This window comes from Mytilus trossulus, chromosome 4 (assembly GCF_036588685.1).
Source record: "Mytilus trossulus isolate FHL-02 chromosome 4, PNRI_Mtr1.1.1.hap1, whole genome shotgun sequence".
Lineage (NCBI taxonomy): Eukaryota > Metazoa > Mollusca > Bivalvia > Mytilida > Mytilidae > Mytilus > Mytilus trossulus.
In genome coordinates, this window is record NC_086376.1 from 25,826,090 (window position 1) to 25,852,696 (window position 26,607).

At 32.3% G+C, this 26,607-nt stretch overlaps 1 protein-coding gene across 4 annotated transcripts; it reads right to left on the reverse strand.

The window, feature by feature from the left end:
- Positions 1–357: 357 nt before the first annotated feature.
- On the reverse strand, positions 358–20,651 carry LOC134714952 (uncharacterized). Of its 4 annotated transcripts, none has more exons than XM_063576685.1 (7): positions 20,557–20,651; positions 12,791–13,029; positions 5,295–9,833; positions 4,292–4,378; positions 3,539–3,622; positions 2,219–2,251; positions 358–1,473 (listed from the first exon to the last, which is right to left on the reverse strand). In XM_063576685.1, the coding sequence occupies exons 2-7, from the start codon at positions 13,014–13,016 to the stop codon at positions 1,439–1,441; spliced, it is 5,004 nt and encodes a 1,667-aa protein (XP_063432755.1). In that variant the 5' UTR covers positions 13,017–13,029; positions 20,557–20,651; the 3' UTR covers positions 358–1,438. The 4 variants fall into 4 exon arrangements, with proteins under 4 accessions (XP_063432755.1, XP_063432757.1, XP_063432754.1 ...); XM_063576687.1 differs by lacking the exon at positions 20,557–20,651 and adding an exon at positions 20,313–20,507 and having other exon boundaries at positions 4,310–4,378; XM_063576684.1 differs by lacking the exon at positions 20,557–20,651 and adding an exon at positions 20,313–20,507.
- Positions 20,652–26,607: the final 5,956 nt, after the last annotated feature.

Below are 26,607 nucleotides of genomic sequence, written 5' to 3' on the forward strand. Positions count from 1 at the left end.
CGCAAATTCTTGTTCTTCCCTCGCCGGGATACGAACCTATGCTACTGAGATATCGTGACACCAAATCGCCTGCACTCTAGCCTTCCCGCTAGATATATATATATATATATATATATGTATTAGTATTTCAATACACACAAACATTTGTAAACAATCGATCTCTTAATGCATGATACAAACTAATATCAAATAGCATGGATGTAAAAATTAACGTGACCTATCGAGTAGACCCTGTCGTGCCGAATGATTTAACCGCCAAATCACACAAACCACTTAACCTAAACGCCACCTATATGGGCAGACAATTCAGAAGAAAATAATTTCATTCTAATTCATACAATCAACCGACTGAAATTATATATACTATCCCTACATAAGTTATTTACATTCACAAATTAATGTATATTTTTGGTAATTTTAAATTTAACTTTGAACCCTTGGAATCAACGAAAAAATACTGATATATTTTTCTCCCCTTTATATTGAACCTCAGAAACTAAAATCAAACAAATATACGAGTTTAATCAATACCATCAAGTTACCTCTACCATTAATGTTATAGTGAAGTAAAGAATTTTTTTATTTACTTTAATTTTGCCTATAAAATTAAAGAAAAATTATTTAAGCATTTTTTTGCTCCCACAATTTACATGCTCAATGTATTTTCAAATTATTTCAATGTACTTTTTTCAATAGAAATTACTAACATTTGACTAACCATTTTTACCCACTGATCTAATATAGCACATATATTTGAATAGTATAAACCATATTTATACATTTCCCTGCATTTCACTATATGATAACACTACACGTCTACATATTATGGTAATACATAACGTATTTAAACACTGCACTAATACATAACATTTTACTATTTGCTAATTACACTACATATTTACACACTTTTCTTATACACTACATTACACTAAATGTTTATCGCCCTAAATATTTACACACTTCCCTAATACACTACATTACACTAAATGCTAATTACCCTACATATTTACACACTGAGCCGATATATTACATATTTACACACGTCCCTAATACAATTCAATACACTACCCTAAATGTTAAATACACACTACTAAATATTTACACATCAGTTGTTACATTACATATTACAAAGTCATGAACACAAGTAAATTGTTTGGCAAATGATTATAATGTATGGTACAGCTCAACTTGACAAAATATGCCAAAACAATGAAATATTGGCAATACAATGGACACCATAGCCCACCATAAAATGCATTATTGATGATATTGTAAAATGTTCTAAAAAAATATTTAGCACAGTTCATATGACCTAAGGTAACATTTTTTTCAAATTTACCTATAAGATCAGTGAAATATTTAAGAGAGGTTAATAATACTGTTGATATAGGAGGAATGTCTTTCACATTCTGTGTTAACTGGTCTTCTCCTGTTTGGTCTATACTTTATCACCAGCTTCATTTTCTTTTTTCCCTAAAATAAATCAGTTTAAAAATACAAAAGCTAAAATTATCATTTTTCTATAAAATTATCAATGTAACTGCAGAGGCATTTCTACAAATTTCTTCTATTTTCTGTGACAAAATTTATACCTGTGTTTCAAATTGCATTCCATATTTGGCATTAAATGTAAATTACTGCATAAAATGTCCTTTATTTGTTTTGAGAACACGAATATGGAACATAAACATGTAGACAGTTGCAAGGTAAAAGATCTAACCATCCCAATACAGCCTCATACTACTGGTCAGGCAAACAACAGTCAATCAATTACAACTGGACACATAAACAAGTCAAGTTTTGTTTTCACTGGACAGACTGACAACAGTCTTCCAATTAAACTGAGCAGACTTACAATTCAAGCAATTGCCACTGGATAGACAAACAACAGCTATGCAATTTCCCATGTACAAACAAACAAGTCAACCAATTAAACTATACAGATAATCAAATCAACTAATGACCAATAGACAAATAAACATCATCAAGCAATAACCACTGGACAAACAAACAACATATAAGCATTTACCACTGGACATAAAGCAAAGTCCTCCAATTACCAGTGGACAGACAACGAAAGTCAAGCAATTAAAAAGTGAACTGACAAACAAGCCAAGTAATTACCAATTGACAAACAACAGTAAACCAATAACCAGATTCAGACAAACTTTTAGTGTTGATTACAAATTCAATTTATATTATAATGAAATTTACAAACCTTCTATTTTCTCTTTAATTTTGTTTATCAGACCTGAAAATAAAGAAGAGAAGAGACATTTTATTTCAGTTTAGTGTACAGTGGCTTTCAATAACCATACATTTTATGCTGATAGTCCTAAATATAAAGCGTTACTTCAAGTAACATCTACTGATCATTGTCAAAGAAAATAAGGTCAAGATCAGATCAAGTAAAGCAGAAATACATGTACACCTAAAAATCATTCTAATCCAAATAAAGTTGACCTTTAGATTGCTCATAGTGTACAAGAAATAGACAAAACCATGCAAACATAATATTGACTTATGAGCCATAGAAATGAGGTCAATGTCAGATGAACCCTGCAAGGCAGAAATGTACACCTTACAATCATTCCATGCTTTAAATACAGTTGAGGTTTTGCAAATATATACAGAATCTAAGAAACAAACTTAACCTGCAAGACAACACTGACTAATCAACCATGAAAATAAGGTCAAGGACAGATGATACCTGCTAGACAGACATATACACCTTACAATCATTCCATACACCAAATATTGTTGACATATAGCTGAAGAAAAGCCAACCAAAACACAAACTCTTAACATTGAGCAATGATCCATAAAAAATTAGGTCAAGGTAAAATGCATGACTGACACGAACATCATAAAATATTTCCATACAACAAATATAGTTGACCTATTACATAAATTATTAAAAAAAAAAACATCCAAGAAGTCCCTGAACCATGAAAATGATGTCAAGGATATTTGACATATGACAGATGGAAACTTCATAACATAAGGCATATATATAAAAGTATGAAGCATCCAGGTTTCTACCTTTTCAAATATTAAGCTTTTAAGTATGTAGTTAACCATGCCATAGCCTGATCAATATCAGTGTGTCTTGTATAATGTGACAGAAGTTGCACTACAAAAAAATGGTATGGGACTGGATGTTTCAGCTGTTCACCCCTACTGCAAAGAGATCAAACTTCTGTAAATTCAGAAATTATTGCGATGTTTTTATTATTGTGAAAAATGTGACAGCGTTATAATCGCAATAATTTAACTCACATTTTGAAATTTAATATGAATTAAACAGGATTTTTCTCATAAAAATTAAAATCGCATTTTAGTCTTAAATGACAGAATTACAATAATAAATGCACTCAATAATTTCTGAATTTACAGTATTTACAACTACATAATAGTACATATACTATAACATTGTTATAATTTAACTTGTTTGACACAACCACGGTTTATGGTAGAGTTGTAAATTAAGCAGTTTTATATTATACTATTTAAAGCACATTTATTTTATATTACCCACCTTGATACTTTTCACATGTAGACAAAACCTTGTTGGTTCCAGCTTTCAAATCATTCATTTCTGCTTGCAATGAAGAGATCTTTGCTGAAAATACACAAAATAAAACTCTGTTTACACTTGAAATCAGGAATTTATGTGACTTACACCAGTTAATAACTTTGGGGACTTAATCAATGAATCAGGAATTTATGTGACTTACACCAGTAAATAACTTTGAAGTAATGTAGGAGTTGTATTACTTTCTAATAACCTAACATCTTTTAAATCAGACAAAAATCACCTTTGACATGTTTGAAAGTTAATAATTTATCTTTCCTTTTTCAAGTAAAGCAATTAATATACTCTATTTCACTCGAAAGTTTTCTTTGGATCAGGCACATTGTTGTATATTCAGAAATTATTGCAAGGTAGTTATTATTGTGACAATAAGAACACACATTTTGATATGTGGCATGTTAATACATATTCCTGTTTGTAAATTTTGTCCATTCTTCAAAAGTAAATGCAATGATGTCTGAATTTAGTGGGTTTTTTTTCATTTTATGTGCAAACCACTTCACAAAGTTTAAACATATTCTATTTGCTAAACAAAAACAAACTGAATGACAAAAATAAATCATACTTATGAAGTCTTCACATTTGCCAGCAATATAATAAGTGCAATATACTCTTGAAATAATCTAAGTGACATTTTGAGTATTATGGGAAGAAATAAAAGTTTTGAAAGAGTATATTAAACTTTGCTCTACATACTATAGCTACTACACACACCATGTTTCCAAATATTCAGTAATGTCTCCATCATATTTCTGGAATTGCTAAACGACTCTGTCATAAACTCTGAAAAAATAGAAATCTGATTTTTTAGCATCTCTTAAAAGAGGTAACAGATCACGGAAAGAAATTAAGATAAACAGAAATTCACGAAATGTTTTAAGAAAATGAAATTTAAGCAGATATATCAAGTCCATAGAGCACACAAATCAATGTTATATTTGCTTAACCCTGCTTTATAAATTTAATTATTGGTGGTACATACACATGAAGGTGCTAATATTCTATAGAAACTAAATAAATACTAAAGTTCAGCAGCCATTGAATGATTGGTAAAGTTTACAATGCCACTGTCACAATTAAGCCATTTGCTTTTCAAAATTGCCAAAAATAGATGCTTAAAATACCCTTATTGTACAAAGTCTTTAACCTAACTATGGTTTTTTTCTGGTCATATCAATACTGATGTATCACACAAATATCTGTTGATATATGTCATTGTTCATGTTGTTAGGACATATTTTCTGAGAGCAGTCCCAGGAAAATATCTGTTGATATATGTCATTGTTAGGACATATTTTCTGAGAGCAGTCCCAGGAAAATATCTGTTGATATATGTCATTGTTAGGACATATTTTCTGAGAGCAGTCCCAGGAAAATATCTGTTGATATATGTCATTGTTAGGACACATTTTCTGAGAGCAGTCCCAGGAAAATATCTGTTGATATATGTCATTGTTAGGACATATTTTCTGAGAGCAGTCCCAGGAAAATATCTGTTGATATATGTCATTGTTAGGACATATTTTCTGAGAGCAGTCCCAGGAAAACATCTGTTGACATGTCACATGCCATTTTAAACACATATTTATTGAGAGCAGTTCCAGCAAAATATCTGTTGACATGTCATTATAAGAACATGTATCTACTAAGACCAAATCAATCTAAATATACATTGACATGCAATTATAAGAATACTTACCTAGAGCAGATCCAGCAGAGATATTTGTTGCCCCGTCAATATCAGATGAACTACCAAATTCACTTTCAAGTTCTGCTAACATAGCAGCTAAGTCTGTGTTCCCAATCATTACACTTGGTGAATTGCCATCATTGTTATTTTCCTCTGTTGTATTAGAACCATCTGTTGTGGAATCACAAACAGCTCTTTCTACAGTCTTTTCAGTTTGATTTAGTGTTGTGTCTGTTCTTTGAAGACACTTGTCTTCTATTGGAGGAGTTTGGTCAGGTTGTGGAGTTTCAGTTGAAGTAGTGTCTGTTCTTTGAAGACATGTGTCTTTTATTGACAGACTTGTGTCAGGTTGTGGAGTTTCAGTTGGAATATCATTATTCATAGGTTCTTCTTTACTGTCAACAGTACTACTCATTTCATTACATATGTTGTCTGTGGGAGGACTTTCATAAAGTTGAGGAATTTCAGTCAGAATATCATTGTTCATAGGTTCTACATTACTGTCAATATTGCCACTAACATCAGTACAGCTGAAAAGTTTTGTTTCTTCACACTGTAAAGGGGATTCTGGTGAGTTAAAGCTGATTTCGATAATAGAATCGTCTTGAGATATATTTATATCATCTATGTCCATTCTAGATTCATTAGCCATGTCCTCAGCAGTTAAATCAACCACTTCCCCATGTATAGTACTACTTTCTACAGTACTCGCCACTTTCTGAAATAGAGATTCTTCTAACAGAGTTGCTTCTATACTTAAAGTGGGTAACACATCCTCCAATTTATTAAGGAAGTCGGCCTCTACCTCACTACATTTATAAGCCAGAAACTTTTCTGGAAGTTTACTCTGTAATGCACGTGTTAAGGCTATTTTGCCAAATTTTAATAACAAGTCCTCGTATGGATAAAATTTTTCCCCTTCGACAACAATATATCTGAAGTATGCCTGGTAGCATTCAGCCACCCCTCCTCGTAACACCAATCTACTGCTGTCATTATTTTCTTCATCTTCGTTTTGATTTAGGGAGGGTGGAGCACTTTCATCTTCATAAATCATGGTTTCATCACTATCATACCCACTTTTGTTTTTCTTGCTTTTGTTTTTTATTTCTTTTGATTTGTTGGGATTGTTCGGAACAGAAAGTCTATCTGGTGATTCTTTTTCTGAATTTCCTAATATTATATCTGATTCCTTTGGGGACCACATTTCTAAACATTTCATTGAACAAGTTTTTGTACCATTCATATAATGGTACAATCTCAATGCATTTTCAAGAGTTATTACTCCCAGATGTGCTGGTATTTTCTGTGTTTTCAACAATTTTTCTGCTTTTAAATATTTAACAGCTAAGTTTTTATGCTCCTCTGGGATTTCTTTGTAACATATTTTCAAGTCTCTTTCCTTTGCCAAATAAACAGTTTTATATTGCTTTTGCATGTCGTTATCATTCTGTGATTTTTTATTTACAACTTCTTTAAAATTCCTTCTCAAAATTTCTCTCATCAATAAAAGTTTGCCAGCTGAGGAATTCAGACATAAAACTCTTTTACCATGAAATGTAATGAAAAATGATGGATAAGTTATAGATGAAATTAACTCAGTTGTATCCTTTGTTTGTTCGTTTGAAATATCACTTGTTCTATCTTCTCCAACAACTACCACATCACCAGTGGATCTTTCCTCAACAGAACCAGAACAGGTGGAAGTGGGAGAAAGTTTTGTTTCAGACACACATTTCTCAATTGTGTCACTTAATTTACGTCTTTTACTAGGATTCCCACTAATGTCAACTGAGCTGTTATCGTCTTTTTCAGGGGTCTCCTTTTTAGATTTACCTCCCCTTTTTCCTTTTCCTGATTTTGGTGTCAAACTTCTTTCTTCAGATTTTGATTTAGAACTTACGCTTGAGCATGTTTGGCTAGATTGAGGAGCCTTGACTTCTTCTGTATTATTGTTTGGAGTTTTAGTGATTTTGGGACTTTTTGTCTTTTTTAAAGGTGACTTGAACAATTTTTCTTTCAACGGAGACTTTTTCTTAGTAACAGGTTCATTATTACTATCATCAGATTTCATTTCATTTGATTTCCTTTTCAAACTTGACGTTTTCTCAACAGCCTTCGTTTCTAATGGCAATGGTTGTTTCTTTTGAGGACTTTTGTTCTTCAGATTTTTTTCCACTAATTTGAGTTTTGCTTCAATGTGAACCCAGTTCTTTTCAATTAATTCCCTATTTCTTTCTTCCCTGCTTAAACTGTCTGAATTTTTTTGTTCTTTCAAGGAAGGTGCATTTTGTTCACTAGATACTATGTTTTCAGAGGATGGTAGCATTAGTTCATCAATATTTTCACTACCAGAAATAACATTTTCAGTATTTTCTGACACTTTCTTTTCCTGCTTTCTATTCTCAATAACATTTTCAGTATTTTTCAACTCCTTCTTTTCCTGATTATTATTTTCAATGACAGTTTCTGTTTTTTCTGTTGTTTTCACTTGTAGGTTTTCTTCAGAACTTAGAACTTTTCCCGTTTGATCGATCAATACTGCTGATCTTCTTCGCTGCCTTTTCTGTTTTACTTTTTCAACAACGTCACCTAAAGATTTTCCATTAGAATCATTTTGATCCAGTGTTGCAGATATTGAATTGTCACTGGCACCATTCTCTTCAATAGCATTTGTTGTAGAGCTACTAGCTTTCCTTTCACTAGAATTTGATTGGTCAAACATTAATGCCTTTGGCTTCCTAATTTCTATTTGTTTTTTGTCTTCAATAGCTTTTGTTGTAGAGCTATTAGCATTTATTTCACTAGAATTAGATTGGTCAAACATTAAGGCTTTGGGTTTCCTAATTTCAATTTGTTTTTTGTTATTTTTGTTGAGAACTAATTTAATAGGACTGACAAATTTTGATTTCTTGGAATTACCAAATCTCTTTTTCTTTGGGCTCTTTCTAAATGGCAGCTTAATTTTGAGTGGTGGTATTTTCTTTTGAGCTGGTTGATTCTGTACTGATGACTCGGTATTTTCACGGTTGTTTTCTGTTTTAGAAGTGACATCATTGCCAGCTAGGCTATAAGTGTTTACTATGTATAATCCAATATCATCAAATATTTCCTCTTTGTTGTTTTGGATAGAGTAACTATCTGTTCCTTCTTCTGTTTTAGAATTTTGATAAGCACTTACATCAGAACAAATATCTTGGTGTTTTATTGTGTCAACTGATTGACCTTCAGGTTGTATTGTGTCAATTGAATGACCTTCGTGTCTAATTGCTTCAACTGTTTGACCTTCGTGTGTTAACATGTCCACTGATTCACCTTCAGGTCTTATTGTGTCAATCGAATGACCTTCATGTGTTATTGTGTCCAGTGATTGACCTTGGTGTTGATCCTGTGGTGTAGCAGGACTTAATAAGACATTACCTGTTGATGGACGACACACAGGTTCTTCTCTTGATACTGGGAATTGAGAGGCAACAGATGATATTGGAGAAACAGTTTCATGTCTTCTAGCAAGCTTGTTAACAACATTTTCCAAACTAGAATGTGATATTGGCTTGGATGGTCGATGAATACGTTCTTTTTCTTCCTCTATCAAGTCTTTCTTTTCTGAACCCAAATCTGAAATAGGGAGTTTATACCATCTCCCCATCACAGACTTATCTGAAGCCTCGGTTGGTTCTGTTTGGTTGATGGCTGGTGGATCCTGATTACTCGTAAACTGTGGTCGAGGAATGTTGAATTCTGTAAATGGATTTGGTGACATTCTTGGCATCATATTTGGGACTAGATTTTTTTCTGGCAAGTTTGGCGGTATGAACCCCAATGGAGGGAACAGATGTGGAAGATACAATGATGGATGAAACAGCCGTGGATCTATGTTTGATTGCTGTGAAACTAGACGTGGATCTATGTTTGATTGCTCTGAAACTAGCCGTGGATTTACATTTGATTGTTGTGAAACTAGCCGTGGATCTATATTTGATTGCTGTGAAACTAGGTGTGGATTTATGTTTGATTGCTGTGAAACTAGCCGTGGATCTATGTTTGATTGTTGTAGCCGCTGAGACACATTGTTATTGGTCACACTTGATGGTATAGTAGAATAATTTGGTTGTGTAGAACTAATACTTTGAGCAGACATTTGAGTATTGCCAGCTTGAGATATGAACATATCTGGTGAGAGATGAGGTGAAGTCCTTGTACAAGGAACATTTATCTCATTTTCAAATGGATTTGTCAATCTGATTGTTTCTCCACTGGTGTGTCGACGGGGTATGTTTGGTCTAATTTGGTTAATGTTATGATGCACCATATAACTTGGCTGGTTTGAATGAGGCGGTGGTGGTTGTTGGATATTTGAATGAGGCGGTGGTGGCTGTCGTTTATTTGAATGAGCAGGTGGTGGCTGCCTCAATGTTGAAACATTTAACAATGGCGGTGGTCCTCTAAGTTGTGGGCCTGTGATTGTTCTGGTCATACTGTTGTATAATGGTGGGGGAGCTCTGTTCTGTAGTCCATGTGGTGCAATGCTTGTTGTACCAACCATACCTGAAAATAATACAAAATACTTTTAATTTTGGATGTAACACATCTTCTGATTGACATGCGACTGTGACGTCATCTATTTTTTCATGATTTACTCCAGCTTAAAATGGAATTAGGAATTAAATTATAAGGAATGACTGTAGTGTAATTTTTTTCTGTCTATTCCAAATAACAAGAATGTATGCCCTATCTGCACTATTATTTTCTTTCTATGTTCTGTGGACCATTAAAATGGAATAAAATTACTAATTTGACATTAAAATTAGAAAGATTACATCACAGGGAACATGTTAACCAAGTTTGAAGTTGATAAGACTTCAACTTCATCAAAACTACCTCGACCAAAAACTTTAACCTGATGCGGGATGACAGACAAACGAACGAATGGACAGACAGACAAACAGACCAGAAAACATAATGCCCATAAATGCCCAGGGGCATAAAAATAATACAGTCATTCCTAAAATAACTGTTAAATATATTAAAGTACATGTTGTGATGGCAGCAGACAAATATTATACACGATATCAATCTTTCAAACTTCTACAATTATATCAATGTAATGGATGGCTGTTTAATATTCAATTGCAAATAAAATGCATATTTATAAGGACATGATCATAAAATATGGGCCCTACTTTGAACTAAACCAACAAGTTGGGTACTACTTAAAAGATAACATTATACATATAGATGTGTCGCACTGTCTGGACCCATTATTTGGACTCTTTCGCATTGCACATATTTGATCTATCCATGGTATAAGGGCAAAAACTAAATAAAGTTATTTTATTTTGTTCTTTAAAACTTTTAATTAAGGTCTATGAGAATTGACGGCTTCAGAACAAATGCAATATGATTTCCATTATAATTAATATTTCTAAGGGGCATAATTCGTCAAAAATATTTGATCAGCACTTATTTGAGAAAGTGATAAAGAAATGGTAATTTAAGCCTTTGAATTAAGTTTCATAAAATTCTAGCTGGATTCTACACATGAGAGCTATAAGGATGCAATTTTCCATGAAACTTAAGTTTCCAAGAGGCATAACACTTTTAAATATAATAGATCGGCACTGATTTTTAAACCTGAAAAGTAAAACCTATGATACAAGTTTCATAAAAATCTGTCAAGAATTGTTCACATTAGAGCCCTAACAAGACAGGAAGGACCAATCTTTAGCTCGGTATTTCCATGTCCCAGCAACTAGTTATGTGGGGGACAAAAATTATTGTTAAACATATATATATATACAACTCGTCTAAACATCAACCCAACAATGTTAGATCTGTAAATTTGCTTTCGCAAATTTTTGGTTCTTCCCTCGCCAGGATTCGAACCCATGCTACTGTGATTTTGTGACACCAAATCGCCTGCACTGCAGCCGTCCCGCTAGACAACACGACCACCTGGGCTCATCTGTTGTAGGGTTGTCACTGACTCAGACGTACTTATATATGACTCAGACGTACTTATATATATATATATATATATATATAAGTACGTCTGAGTCAGTGACAACTCTACAACAGATGTATCCATCGGATCGCCATCAATGATGGTGATACATGGCTGTGTACATAATGTATACACAACTCGTCTAAACATCAACCCAACAATGTTAGATCTGTAAATTTGCTTTCGCAAATTTTTGGTTCTTCCCTCGCCGGGATTCGAACCCATGCTACTGTGATTTCGTGACACCAAATCGCCTGCACTGCAGACGTCCCGCTAGACCACACGACCACCTGGGCTCTCAAAAAAAGAGCTTTCGGTGGGCATGTGTTACCTTTCCACGTCAGTTTTAATCTAGCTGCCTACTACAGTACATGATATATAAGGCATGAAGATGTTATGGTTACAGATCAGCTAAATTATCTATAGTAAAGGATCCTACAAATTAATGTAAGATACAGTCACAGAAAATAATTATATTCATAAGTACGTCTGAGTCAGTGACAACCCTACAACAGATGTATCCATCGGATCGCCATCAATGATGGTGATACATGGCTGTGTACATAATGTATATACAACTCGTCTAAACATCAACCCAACAATGTTAGATCTGTAAATTTGCTTTCGCAAATTTTTGGTTCTTCCCTCGCCGGGATTCGAACCCATGCTATTGTGATATCGTGACACCAAATCGCCTGCACTGCAGCCGTCGCGCTAGACCACACGACCACCTGGGCTCTCAAAAAAAGAGCTTTCAGTGGCCATATGTTACCTTTCCACGTCAGTTTTAATCTAGCGGCGTACTACAGTACATGATATATAAGGCATGAAGATGTTATTGTTACAGATCAGCTAAATTATCTATAGTAAAGGATCCTACAAATTAATGCAAGATACAGTCACAGAAAATAATTATATTCATAAGTACGTCTGAGTCAGTGATCTGTAACAATAACATCTTCATGCCTTATATATCATGTACTGTAGTACGCAGCTAGATTAAAACTGACGTGGAAAGGTAACATATGGCCACCGAAAGCTCTTTTTTTGAGAGCCCAGGTGGTCGTGTGGTAGGATCATGACTGTTGATTAATGTAAGATACAGTCACAGAAAATAATTATATTCATAAGTACGTCTGAGTCAGTGATCTGTAACAATAACATCTTCATGCCTTATATATCATGTACTGTAGTACGCAGCTAGATTAAAACTGACGTGGAAAGGTAACATATGGCCACCGAAAGCTCTTTTTTTGAGAGCCCAGGTGGTCGTGTGGTCTAGCGGGACGGCGTACTACAGTACATGATATATAAGGCATGAAGATGTTATTCAATTTGCTTAAATCTACTTCATTTGAAGTTTGGTGCATATTGGCAAACATACCAGATCTCCCTACAAACCATGGTCCTAAGAATTAACCCTGCACTAATCTTAATCTGACTGGTACATGTTCCAGATTTTACTGCAAACCATAGACCTTATAAATAATCCTGCACTAACCTGTCTGGTATATGTTCCTCATTTCTTGAAGTAGATTGTGCATCATCAATGGATTTCTCATTCTTACATCACCAGGTACAGAGCCTGAGAAAACTGGTGGACTGACCCTAGTTCTGGGGTCATTGGGATTAACCCTGGCCCTTGGGTCTGAGGGACTAACCCTCGTTTGTGGTTGGTTTTCATTCTGGAACTGTTGAAGAAACTGTTCCTGCCAGGGATACATCATTCATATTCTATACCTGAAACATTTAAAATAAATATCAACAAAGGGTGTTTAAACTGTCCAGTTATTAACCATACTATAATAATTACCTTAATAAAGAAAAAATTAAAAAAATATAAACCTAAAATCCATCTAAGAAAATATTACTTTTATCGTTTAGAAGCATGAAAATTCTCAAATGCATTAACACTGCATATAAAATATTTCAAATGCCAAAACTACATGAGGTTTATCATGTTTATGTCCCAGATAATGTGTCATAAAAGGTCAATAACTTTCTGTAACTTCATCCCCTTTCTATCATACTTTCAGTTACAAAGAAAATCATCAAACCATAAAATGTCCATTCTAATTATCTTTTATATCTCCCAGATAACGTGACCACCTGTAACAGTTTACATTTCAGAATTCTCATGAAATCATTCCTTAAAATAATTTTTCAGCAAATAAGCTATTTATAATGCTGAATTGCTGATGTAATCATTTCTTATATATTCATTTTTCATTTATAATGCTGATGTAATTAATCGATTCTAATTAGTAATATCATTTTCTTTTAACAAATAAACTTTTTTAAACAACAATGTATAATTCTTTTAAAAGGTACAGGTATATGTATAGTGTCCCAAGTCAAACACTTTGGGACATTTACCATGTACACATTTAATCTTGAAAAATATATTTTTTGTGACTTGGACTTCTGAATATATAAAATGCAGACTATCAAAAAATCAAAATACTGAAAATGCAGCTCTGATATAACCAAAATTGAAAAGTGATCTACTGACCCCGAGTCTCAAATTGAACTATTGCTGTTAGTGTACCTCGAGTAGTGTACAAATGTTATGTGTTCTACTAAAAAAAAACTAACTGTCAATTCATTAGTGAAATGAAGGATAAAAGTTTTCCTCAGCAAATATCACTTGGTTCTGTCCTGGCTCAGTTATCAAAAACAAAGTTCTAACCTTGTATTGACCACTTAAGGCCTTGGGTCATAGCATCTCAACATGTATATCTTATTCTAAATAATAGGATATAACTACATAATAACTGTTTATTTCTACATTTATCTTGTTGTAATTCAATTTACAACTGTCTATCTTGCAACATTTTAATCATCATTAGTATGAAAAATGTGAATACTTGTCATAGATAAGCAAATACAATAGTAACCTGACGTAAGTGGGTAATCAGAAGAATCATACAAGTTTCATTCAAATTTTAATATCCATACATAATATAAATATATTCTAAACTTTTACCAGTCAAACTGATTCAAAAATAAGCATAACATGAAAAAGTTTTCACCTCAGAACTTTTCCAATATTTTGGTTTAGCATGTCCTAAAATTATTTTCTTTAAATCAATGCTCCAAAAAACATCTAAATTGTATTAATTTATACATAAAATTATAGATTGGATTTTTCTCCAATAATGTGGAGAAAAAATTGAAATATTGTCACTTACATATATAAAGCTCTGATAAGCATGAGATGATTGTGTAGTAGTATATTTAGGTAATCAATATTAGGATGTGTTACATAAATATATAGCTCATTATCTAATATAACAACTTGGCTAGTGGCAATTAAAACATGACAGATTTCTATACATGCTGAGTTATTACAATCACTTAATATTTTCAATAATCTGTGAAATATCCATGTGATAAAAGATAAGGTGTCCTCTGCTCATTAAAATATTTGTTTAATAATTACAAACATTTTACAGATGGCTATTACATAATAATTTAACATCAGAAATCCTGTCAGGTCTCTAATAAAGTAATAAATGGATAAATACAGCCATCAGATAAACTGTCAATTTATATCACTGTCATTATCCCATCTATGTGTTTTACATTTGGTTTCAATCATATATACTAGCTATGAGGTTCAATACATCAGAATCAATTAAATATGCCTTACTATTTGATGCCATTTTAACTCCTGGGAAAAACCCTTCAGTCTCCTCATGACAAAATGTAAATTGATAAAATAGTAAAAATTTCACCAAATGTATCACTAAGATTGTCTGCATAATTAATCTCCAATATCATGTGGATGGGCCTGCTATTAATATATAGATGCTTAAATACAAAAAAATACACTAGAAAGTAGAAAGGAACAAATCCAATATCAATGCAAGACTCAAACTTCAGAGTAGTGATTTGAGGGACCATTTTTTTTTTCTTTATATCTATTGAAAGTGTGCTGTGTTATTTGGGACCGTTCCTTGCAATAGCGCTAACATCAAATTATACAGTAACTGCTAAAAATCTGACAAGGACAATAGGCTAATATTCCCTAAAATTTCAGAATAAATCAATAAAATAAAACTTTTTGAAGATTGAAGGTGAATATATTTGTTAACCATACACATAGATGAAAAATGGAACAAACAGTTTAACTTTTAAACATTCTTGGAAGATTTAGTTACCCGTCTCCTCCAACAATATCAGTAACTGTTTCATTGATTGCTTTGTAGTTTGTAAGTATCAATTTTTTAATTTTTTTATTATCTTTATACAACTGAAGGAAAAGACTGAATATTTGGCCAACTTCATTTTGAACCCAAATTCATATGAACAGTAAATAATTTTGAAGAGTAAGGTCTCTTGATTACCGGAAGTACAAAGCCCCTACTCTGAATATGTTTATAAATTTCAAGTTTGATTGGATTGACGTCATAACACCCAGGATATCTAGTTAATCTCAAGGAACTCTGCCACAACCCAGGGCTCCTCAAGATCTAATGGCGGGAAAGTTATATCCAATCATAACAGGTGTTATTTAAGACCATGTCAATTTTATCTACTCTAGTCAGAACTGGGGTTCCAAATGAAGTCGGCCTTAGTGATATAACTTATTGTCTCATAGGGTGAAACTTTGCATATTCATTTCTTATCAAAGATCAGCATTTAGTTGCCCACAGTAAAGAGTGTTAAGCATTTGAAGATTTATTGCTTTAGTGAACATTAGCAGACTGTCTGATTGACTGTTAAATTTAATGTATGATGCAGCTGTGTTTTAACTGTAATCATTTCTAATAAGAGGCTATAATTTATGTTTCTGTTTGTTTATATTATGTCCCTATACTTGTTTGATCTTGGAATGAATCAATGACGATTTGTGTGAGAAAGTCATGAAAGTAGCAAGGACCTTTGCAGGACAAAAAGTAGGAGAATGTTGAGATGCAGGAAAATTGAAGATAGAGTGTTCATGTTGTAGTCTTTTTTCACAAAAATTCTTAATAAAAATGAATGAATGTATTTCACAAAACTCCTAAACTTAATCAGTGAATCTGTAAAAAAGATCTTTATCATTTCAGGGACTTTTCAAAATCACTAGTCAAAATCAGTGATTTTATAAAATAACTAATCAGAACAGTGATTTTATAAATTCCCTGAAATTTCAGTGATTTTTACAAAATCCCTGATTTCACACTGTAACATATATATATATTGTGAACTTGTATATAATAAAGATGTATATGAACATGAGTCTTTAAAGCCAGTGCCTGATAACAGCTACGTGACAATTGTCAGGACTGAAAATTTGACAATATTTTACTTTAATGATTTTTTTTATTTCTATAAGATAAAGGTTAATTAATACTGCAGAACTGTTTATGAAGTGTACAAAACTTTACAGTCTAACTGTTACTCTAACATGTCTGATTTATAGTTTTATACTTGGGCTTTCCCATAGCTATGCATTGACAGAACTTTTCTGTTATCATTACAGAACCAATTGAACTTTATAATTGGAATGTAACCTCCAGTGGTGCTAACTTATATATGCAGTGACAGACTATGTTAATCTATAGAACTTTTGTTGATAGAGGACCAAACCCTGTTCTGGTGAAGCTGTATATTCTACAGGATAATTTATAAGCAATTATTTTATTGTCATAATTGTCATCTAATTTAAGTGCCAGTCTGCCTCAAAATCAGGCAGTGGTGAAAACATGACAAAAAAAACCCACCCAATTTGACATTGATTTCAGTTCATAATATGTAGCTAGTTATACACAAAAATAACATTCATTTCCATTTTCTGTTCTGGTAATAGAAGATACAATTTGGTTGAAATGCTCTAGAAATTAATGAATAAGGGGAGATAACTCTGTAATTTGCTATCATTCTAACCAATTTTCTAACCAAGTTATTTGGTATTACCAGCTAGCAGACACACACAAAAGAAAGACTAATACTTTTTAACTCAGGATGATGGTTAGTTTTAAATAGCATGATTAGCTCTGTTTTTTTTCTGATGTCTTATATTTTTTAATTTTTACCTAAATTGCCTGATTCTTACAAAGACTGGCACTTAATATTTTAAAGGAGTAGGTAAGGGTCGATTTTGGCCTCAAATTTCAGGTTCATTGGAAGAAAGATTTGGGACACTTTTTAAACACTTAAAAGTGTCTATTTAAATTGATACAGTTAGTTTAAGTAAAAGATTTTAACTGATTTAGTCATTAAAAACACTTCGATTCAAGCTTAAATATGAAAAATCTATCAAATTTGCCAAAAAACGTCACTTTTCAGGTGGTTTTTGTCAAAAATGAAAGTGGCCGCATCCGTGTTCATCCTCAACCTTTATATATGTTATGTATTATCATCAAATACAACTTACATTTCAATATTATGAATGAACATGAATGCGGCCACTTAATTTACACAAATGTATGTCATTGAAAATTTCCCCTTAAAACTTTATAAAGATTCAATTGTTTAATATATATTTTTTTTATAAGTTGTAAAAGTTAAGAAAAATATGTTTAGGATTGAAAACTAAAATAACTTACCTAACTTTTCATGTTTATATATCTTCAAAATGAGAAAAAATTGTTTTGCCATTCAAATATGTCATATATTTATATAGATATAAGAATTCAGAAGTCTGATTTGCATGTTTTCTTCAATTTAATCATATTTGCCATGTCAAAACATTACTGCTTTGATCTATAGATATCGATACTTTAATAAATGGGATTAATAATGACAATCAAATCTGACATAATAGACAGTTATTATGTACCATGTGTAACAGGTAACCGTACATTGACAAGGTGTGAAGATCTATTTGATCATTGTGTGCATACCCATCATGTGTTTGTTAAGTTTGGTAAACTTCCTGTCTTTTTCATACTTTTTGCACCTACATGTATCTTACATGGAAGTTATAGCATATTCGAGACTAAAAGGCCAATTACATGTAAAGAGAAAACAAATACAAGTAAATCATGTAAACATAAATACAGTTCTTCACATACAAGATAACAAATCTAAATAGGACACAATTGATGCTGATTCAGAATTCATTCAGACAAATTCTCATATTTTAGTTATAACATACTAAAACATATATTATATCCAAATTATAATAAGACTGAATTAAACAGTTAACAAATGTCCTTGATCAACATGATCAAACAATGTTTAGACTGATCTAAGTGGTTTACCTGTTGCCTGAATATGTAAATTTCAGATGTCCAATTCAACAACTTATTTAATTAAATTGATTAAAATGAGAAGGTACGTGTATTACTATATTAAAGTAAGGTTTGTTTAGATGGCACTATTTCATCATGTCACTTTTATGACCAGAAAAGTGTGGCTGTTTAAGCAAAGGTCAGGTCAAAGAGATCACATAAACTTTCAATCTTATTTTTTTTAATATGTTTAAACAAAAATGACTAGAAAACCTTGAAAATTTAAAGTAGATGTCCATTTCATGCTTTTCCTAGCAGGATAGTGTCTTCTAAATTTATAAATGTCCACAAATTATATATTATTGTTTTGGAAGCAATGGCTCTGTCCCATGAATCCAGGTCTGTTTGCCCTAGTACCTGTTCACCCAGGGTCCATTCGCCCTGATTTTTATTTTTTTCTAATTGTTGTCTACATAAAATGTAGTTGCATAATTTTAAGTATTTGAACATAATATGTTACAGTTTATTGGAAAATTGACAGAATATTTATATTGTCGCAACCATTTTATAATTTTCCCTTTGATTTGCAGAGTAGAATACTGGAATACATGTACAATGTATTTATCTTTATCGATATTCATATCTGCCTACTGTCACTATTTGGGGGGGATTTCCCTCATGGACGCTCAAATTGAAATTTTTAAAGGGCAATTATGTCCACAATTTTTACAAAACAATTAATTTTACAATGAATTGAGGCTTGTAAAAGTATGAAGAAGCCAAAAAACAACATTACACTGAATCTAAAGGCCCCCTTGAAGGTTTTAAGGAGTATGGCAGCCATCTTGCACACAAAACCCAATGGGGATTTTGAAAACTTGGCAGGTATGGATATTTTTTAACAAAATAATTGTATTCAGTCATTCACTAATGTATGCAGTATAACTGAGACTAGTCTAAGAGTGTAAGAATAAATGAACTTGTAAATCTGTTTTATGATTTGCAGTTCGTACATCATTGTTTTTATCAATTTCAAGCTAAATATTTTAGATATTTTATCAAAACAAAATGTTTGTTTTTATTACATGTATTATTAATCCATTAAAAGACAAGTATCACAATAATCAGTGAGAATTATTTTGTCATTGAACAATAAATGATCCTTAACAAGCCATAAACTTTTAAATATTTCCATGTATCCATAAATTTCATGAATATATACCAAAAAAATATCTGAATAAACGTCAATGCCCTGAATACTAATAATTTTTAGTAGGGCGAACAGACTCAATGGGCAAACAAACTCAGGGCAAACGAACTCAAGGTGAATGGACCCAGGGCAAACAGACCTGATACCATGACCCATGGACAAAACTGTAATTCTTGAAAACAACTCAATACAGCTCAGGCAACAATAAACAGAAAAAAGTTATCAATTTCTACCTCCGCCATATTGGGATTCTGGTGACTGCAATTACAACGTTCAGTTTAACACAAAGTTCAGTTTAACAGGTGGTTGATATAAATGCATATGCATAATTTAATATTATCAAGGATTTGTATAGTTAGACAAATATACAAATCCTTGTATATAATATAGCTATTAAAACCGTGAATCATGGGTTTTCTGAATAGAAAATATATAGTCTCTACTTGATGGTGCCAGAGACATATAATACATGTATTATAATATGTCGCTGATGGTGCTTACTTGCTTCTTATGCACAGAAGTGTAGGCAATAAGACAATATTTTATTGGCACAAACGCATTTACAATAAATGGTAATGACCGAATGGATAAACAATTTGCTATACATGGAAGTAAAATACAAATAATTGTAGGTGCAATATATTCCCAACCTGATAACCAATTGTAAACTCGTAGCTGTTGAATGTATTCATTGGTTTGATTCCTGTCCTGAACGTTTGAAAACAGCACGTCTGCAAAGAGGATCGGACACATGGTCACGTTATCAGCATCATCATCATGTTCTATAAACTGGACACAATGACTACTTTTGTGACTGATAGAGATTTTCGAATCAGATAGTTATTATTCTAAACGGTTTTCCTGTATATATATATGCCTCTGGGTCAAACTTACCTTTTCAGCACTATCAGAAAAACTGTAAACAAATATTGTTTTGTTCTTGACAAACGAGTAAGATGGCGCGAAAGGTATGTAACAATCCGTTTAAAACCAATCCCGGAAAAGAGTTTATTCCGGAAAAGCTTATAAATCAATAAGATTTTTTTTAAATGAGTTAGACTTCTAAAAAATTCCAATATTTAAAGCTGTAATTCATTATTATAATCTTATTGTACAATTTATGTTTGATTTAACCAGAGACATGTATTTATTTTAACAGATTCTGATACAATCTACGTACCCCATTGCATGATCCGCATAAAACATAAATTTAAAGCAATCTGATTACATATATGTCGTGTACAAGTTGCAATTTTGTACAGGTTAAAGCAAAATATTGTACATGTTATAACTTGTATAATGCAAAAATACAAGTTATAACATGTACAAAAGTACCTCGTACATGTTATAACTTGTACAAAATATTGCTTAAAAATGGTTTTAAAAAACAGAGACATATATAATACATATATATGTAAATAAAATAAAAATAAATAAAATAAATAAATAATTAGTTTATTATAGTGTCACATATTTGATCAGACAATATATATATACAACAATTCATAATACAAACAAAGATCAAATATCCAGCCTTAGAATAGACTTATGAGACACTTTAAAACACAACAGACAACTGTACATTTATATAAAAAATAAAATGACCATTTCTTTATAAAATTCAAAAATAATTACTGGTTTATCACATTAAGTAAGCTGTTTTTAATACCCAGTCTATGGAAGAAGCGTATCGATAAAAACTTTTCTTATATCAATGAGCGATATTGTCTAATATCAATTGTAAATATGCAGACATTCAATGCGGAAAATATTGTTTTCGGCAACGAAAAATTGAGAAAATACTAACTTTAAAACTTATTGTTCAAATATAAACAACAATTGAGTCTAAATATACATTCAGAGTTAGTTAGAAGCTAAAGTTTATGTCCGTGTAAAATTTGAAGTGCTGTGTTTTTCTTATATACATAAATAAACAATGCGATGTTTTTAAAATATCAATGCGATACTTTTAAAATATCAATGCGATACTTTTAAAATATCAATTCGATACTTTTAAAATATCATAGCGGTGTTTTTTTATGATACTGTCATACACTTGACAGGTTTAGCGCAATATGACCAGGTTCAATCAACCATTTTCAAAATTTGAAAATGCCAGTACCGATGGGGGGTTTAATAAACAATGTCGTAATCAAATAGCTAAGTATCAAAATCATTGTTCACATATATATAACATTTAGCAAATTTATAATGAACGCACCGAAATAATATATATCAGATATGCTCGCAACATGGAAGACTTTCTTTATTGAAAACAATGAAACTAACTTTTGACAAAGATGAATCATACTGTCCTTGTTCAGATTGATTCGACAAAATTTGGCCTGTGCATTTTTGAATCTCTTTTTTAGCTCACCTGGCCCAAAGGGCCAAGTGAGCTTTTCTCATCACTTGGCGTCCGGCGTCCGTCGTCCGTCGTCGTCGTCCGTCGTCGTCCTGCGTTAACTTTTACAAAAATCTTCTCCTCTGAAACTACTAGGCCAAATTTAACCAAACTTGGCCACAATCATCATTGGGGTATCTAGTTTAAAATTTGTGTTTTTTGACCCCGCCAACTAACCAAGATGGCCGCCATGGCTATAAATAGAACATAGGGGTAAAATGTAGTTTTTGGCTTATAACTCAAAAACCAAAGCATTTAGGGCAAATCTGACATGGGGTAATATTGTTAATCAGGTTAAGATCTATCTGCCCTGAAATTTTCAGATGAATCTGACATTCCGTTGTTAGGTTGCTGCCCCTGAATTGGTAATTTTAAGGAAATTTTGTTGTTTTTGGTTATTATCTTGAATATTATTTTAGATAGAGATAAACTGTAAAAGCAATAATGTTCAGCAAAGTAAGATCTACAAAAAAGTCAACATGACCAAAATGATCAGTTGACCACTTTCGGAGTTATTGCCCTTTATAGTCAATTTTTAACAATTTTTCGTAAATCTTAGTAATCTTTTAGAAAAATCTTCTCCCCTGAAACTGCTGGGCCAAATTATTTGAAACTTGGCCACAATCATCATTGGGGTATCTAGTTTAAAAATTGTGTCCGGTGACCTGGCCATCAAACCAAGATGGCCGCCACGGCTAAAAATAGAACATAGGGGTAAAATGCAGTTTTTGGCTTATAACTCAAAAACCAAATAATTTAGAGAAAATCTGACATGAAGTAAAATTGTTAATCAGGTCAAGATCTATCTGCCCTGAAATTTTCAGATTAATTCGACAATTTTTTTTTGGGTTGCGGCCCCTGAATTGGTAATTTTAAGGAAATTTTGCTGTTTTTGGTTGTTATATTGAATATTATTATAGATATAGGTAAACTGTAAACAGCAATAATGTTCAGCAAAGTAAGATCTACAAATAAGTCAACATGAACGAAATGGTCAATTGACCCCTGTAGGAGTTATTGACCTTTGTAGTCAATTTTCAATCTGCTTCCTTTGTTTAATATTCACATGGACCAAGGTGAGCGACACAGGCTCTTTAGAGCCTCTAGTTTATACAAATTAGACTGTTGGTTTTCCTCTTTGAGTGGTTTAACACTAGCAATTTTTTGGTTCCTATATAGCGTGGTGTTCGCTGAGAGTCAATGCTCCGTGTTTAAGGCCCTACTTTGATCTATACTTGTTTACTTAAAACAAACTATTACTTTGATGGAAAGTTCTCTCATTCGAACTCATGTACCATCTTCTTATTATCTTCTATACTATTAAACGAGAAGACCTCATTTTGGGTGTCGCTTCTCTTCTTTCCACAATAAATTAATTATCATGCCTCTGTGTCCTATGGGTATACAGTGCATAATCGCATTTGTCATCCATTCATATGATTATTCAGATTGAGTTATTTTTGGTAAAAAACGAGAAAAAAGACGTCCGGATATGTTTCCGTCATTGGGCGAAAATTTAAGTCAGATTAGACTTCCGGTTTGCGTTTTTCTGTATACTTTGAAAATACATTATAAATTATAAATACTACGAATACAGTGTATTTTCTGTTTTATATCCGCCATTGGACGAAATTTAGAACTCCGGTTTGCGTTTTTCTTTTTACTTTGAAACAAATAAATATACTACGAGAAAAGTGTATTTTCTGTCTGATATCATTTTCAAGTTTACTATCCACGACAGGACAGGGTTTATTTAATAGAGAGGGTCTGAATTATATATCAATGACCGCTGTGGATCAATTATTTAACTGAGAATTGACTGTAAAAAGAAAATACACTTTCAGGACGTCTGGAACGGGTGTTTTTAAGATCAAAATTTCAGGATTGACCATTTCGGGATCCGATTTTTCTTTTTTCGAATTTCGGGATGTCGAGATATTTTATTTGTATAATAAATTCAGAACCTCGGGATTACATGTTTTTAACTTAAGCCCGGGATATTGGGATCAGGGCCCCTCCGCAGTGGCGGATCTAGAAGGGGCCCGTTGACTGCCTAAGTGAGGGCCCGCTCCAGTCATGCTTCAGTGATTCCCTATATAAGCAACCAATTATTTTCCAAAAAAGGGGCCCCCTTAATCCGCCTCTGTCCCGACCACCCCACCCCCTTTAATGAAATTCAATGTTCATTATATACAGATAAGCGCTAAAATTATTCATGTGTCATTAAAATTAATAGCAATCAAACAAAAAAAAAAGGATTTTTTTGTGAAAAAAGGAGGAGCCGGGCTAGAAAAACAATTATCCTGTCCCAAATTACCTATGACTTTTGATATCTTTTCTGAAATTCTCAAGTCGCTAAATGTTTTACAAAAAAAAGAAGATATGGTATGAATGCCAATGAGACAGCTCTCCACAAGAGACCAAAATGCCACCGAAATTAACATTGAAAGGTCACCTTACGGCCTTCAACAATAAGCAAAACCGATACTGCATAGTCTGATATAAAAGGCCCCGAAATGATAATGTAAAACAATTCAAGTTTAAGTTTTGTTCTGCTTGGCTAATTTTTGCCGAAATTATGGGCTATGGACTTTTATAAATTGTTGAAAATCTCAGTTATACAGAATTTTTTTCTAAATGCTTTCAGATATTGGACTGATTTTTTTTGTATGTGAGCTAACTATGATGATTTGCAGATGAAATTGTAAATTGTTTTGCTCCGCTAATTTTGGCCAAAATTAAGGGTTAACAACTTCGAAAATTGTTGAAAATCACAGTTGTACTGACTCTTTTTCTATACGCCTCTAGATTTTGAGCTGATTTTTGACATGTGAGACTACCATCATGTTTGTGTCCACATTTGTTATTGAAATTGCATATTTTCAACATTTTAAGACGGGATAATTCGTTTTGCTTTGACGTATCTAGTTTTTGTCTGTTTCGATATTACCCATGTGGATAGGCTATAGCAATGTGACCTCAAGGGCAGATCCAGCCGTTTTCAAAAGGGGGTTCCAAACCTAGGATAAGGGGGTGGGGTCCAACCATATGTCCCAATTCAAATGCGTTGATCGGCCAATGGACCTATATTAGAATCTAATAGGTTGGTAGTCTATTTACAACCGCATTTATATTCCACCATTGCATTATCACTTCCAACAGAATTAGTCGGTTAAACCATGTGATTGAAAACAATAGACTGAACAGGTTGTTAACACTTTTAAATATCAATAGGGTCAAGCAACATTTTTAAAATGACAAGATCGTGTACGCGTTAATTTTGTTACAGATACAAAATTTTAGTGATAATGATCCTCAAACATTAAGCCGGTCATGAACTAAGTTTATGAATTATGTTTGCGGTTCTTTTGACATGCATTGTGACGTGTCATCGTATTAATTTTATATTAGAAAACTATAGCAGTTATATTAGAAAAGTATCGCATTCATCAATTTTTGATATTAAAAAAATATCGCTATGATATAAGACAAACATCGCATTGATATTTTAAAATATAGCAGTATCTTTGACTTATAGGCGATTTTGGCTCATCCAACAATTGAATTCATCTCAATTGCATTCCACATAATTTGCTACATGACATTAATTGGATTTGTACATCTACAAAATGATAAATCGTGCATTTATGTCTCATTTATTCAACAAATCAATTTTCTCGTTTAAATACACTTTGCTTGGTATAACTTAAAATAATTCATGGAAATTATACAGCAGACGTATGTCTTGTTAAATTTCAGCCTGTTTTAAGAAAAGAATCATTACTTTATACCGAGAAATCTTCGTTCCTTCATAAAAATGTAAACATTCGTCTGAGATTTCCCACAATGCAACCCGTTGATATAAGACAATATCGCTCAATGATATAAGAAAAGTTTTTATCGTATCGCACCTTCCATAGACTGATACCTTTACTAGTAAAAGTATCAATTAATATTAGATAGACTATATTAATAAAGAGATAACAGATAAAAACATAAGCAATGTTAAAAAGGTTTTGCCAAAAAACGGATACACTTATTTAAATAAAAACTGACAAACAGAAAGAGAAAAAAAAAATATATATATATTTCTAGGGAAACAAAAATAATTTAAAGTGTGATGATATAAGTAAGTGATCTAGCTAAAAAATATCTGTACTTAAAAGTAACAATTATAAAAATGATAGTAAAACGAATTTAAAAATATAACTATGAAAAATATATGTTAATATGTCTCTACTTGTACAAAATAGAAAAAGGATATGTTTCTATTATCGCAACAGATGTTATAAACCTGCATTATATTTTCATTTTTTTTTTATTATTCCTTCATGTAAGTGTGTTTTGTCCTTTTTTCATACATTTAATCATTCCAGGGGTAGCCTACTAGGTATTTTGAAGCATTGCTAAGACCTGTCATAACTTGCAGATATTTCTTAAGGACTGATGTCTTATGATCCTCTTACTTGTAACTTTCTATGGACATATCTTTATTTGATAAATTATAATTGTGAGTGTCCACTTTGAAGGAAATAGTAAAA

Bases quoted from the DNA above. Each gene is read 5' to 3' on its own strand.
- LOC134714952 (XM_063576685.1), bottom strand. From the start codon at position 13,016: ATGATGTATCCCTGGCAGGAACAGTTTCTTCAACAGTTCCAGAATGAA. The intron at 4,379-5,294 runs GTAAGTATTCTT...CTATTTTTTCAG, and splicing joins CTCTGCTGGATCTGCTCTAG to AGTTTATGACAGAGTCGTTT. The intron at 1,474-2,218 runs GTTTGTAAATTT...GATTTATTTTAG, and splicing joins AATTAAAGAGAAAATAGAAG to GGAAAAAAGAAAATGAAGCT.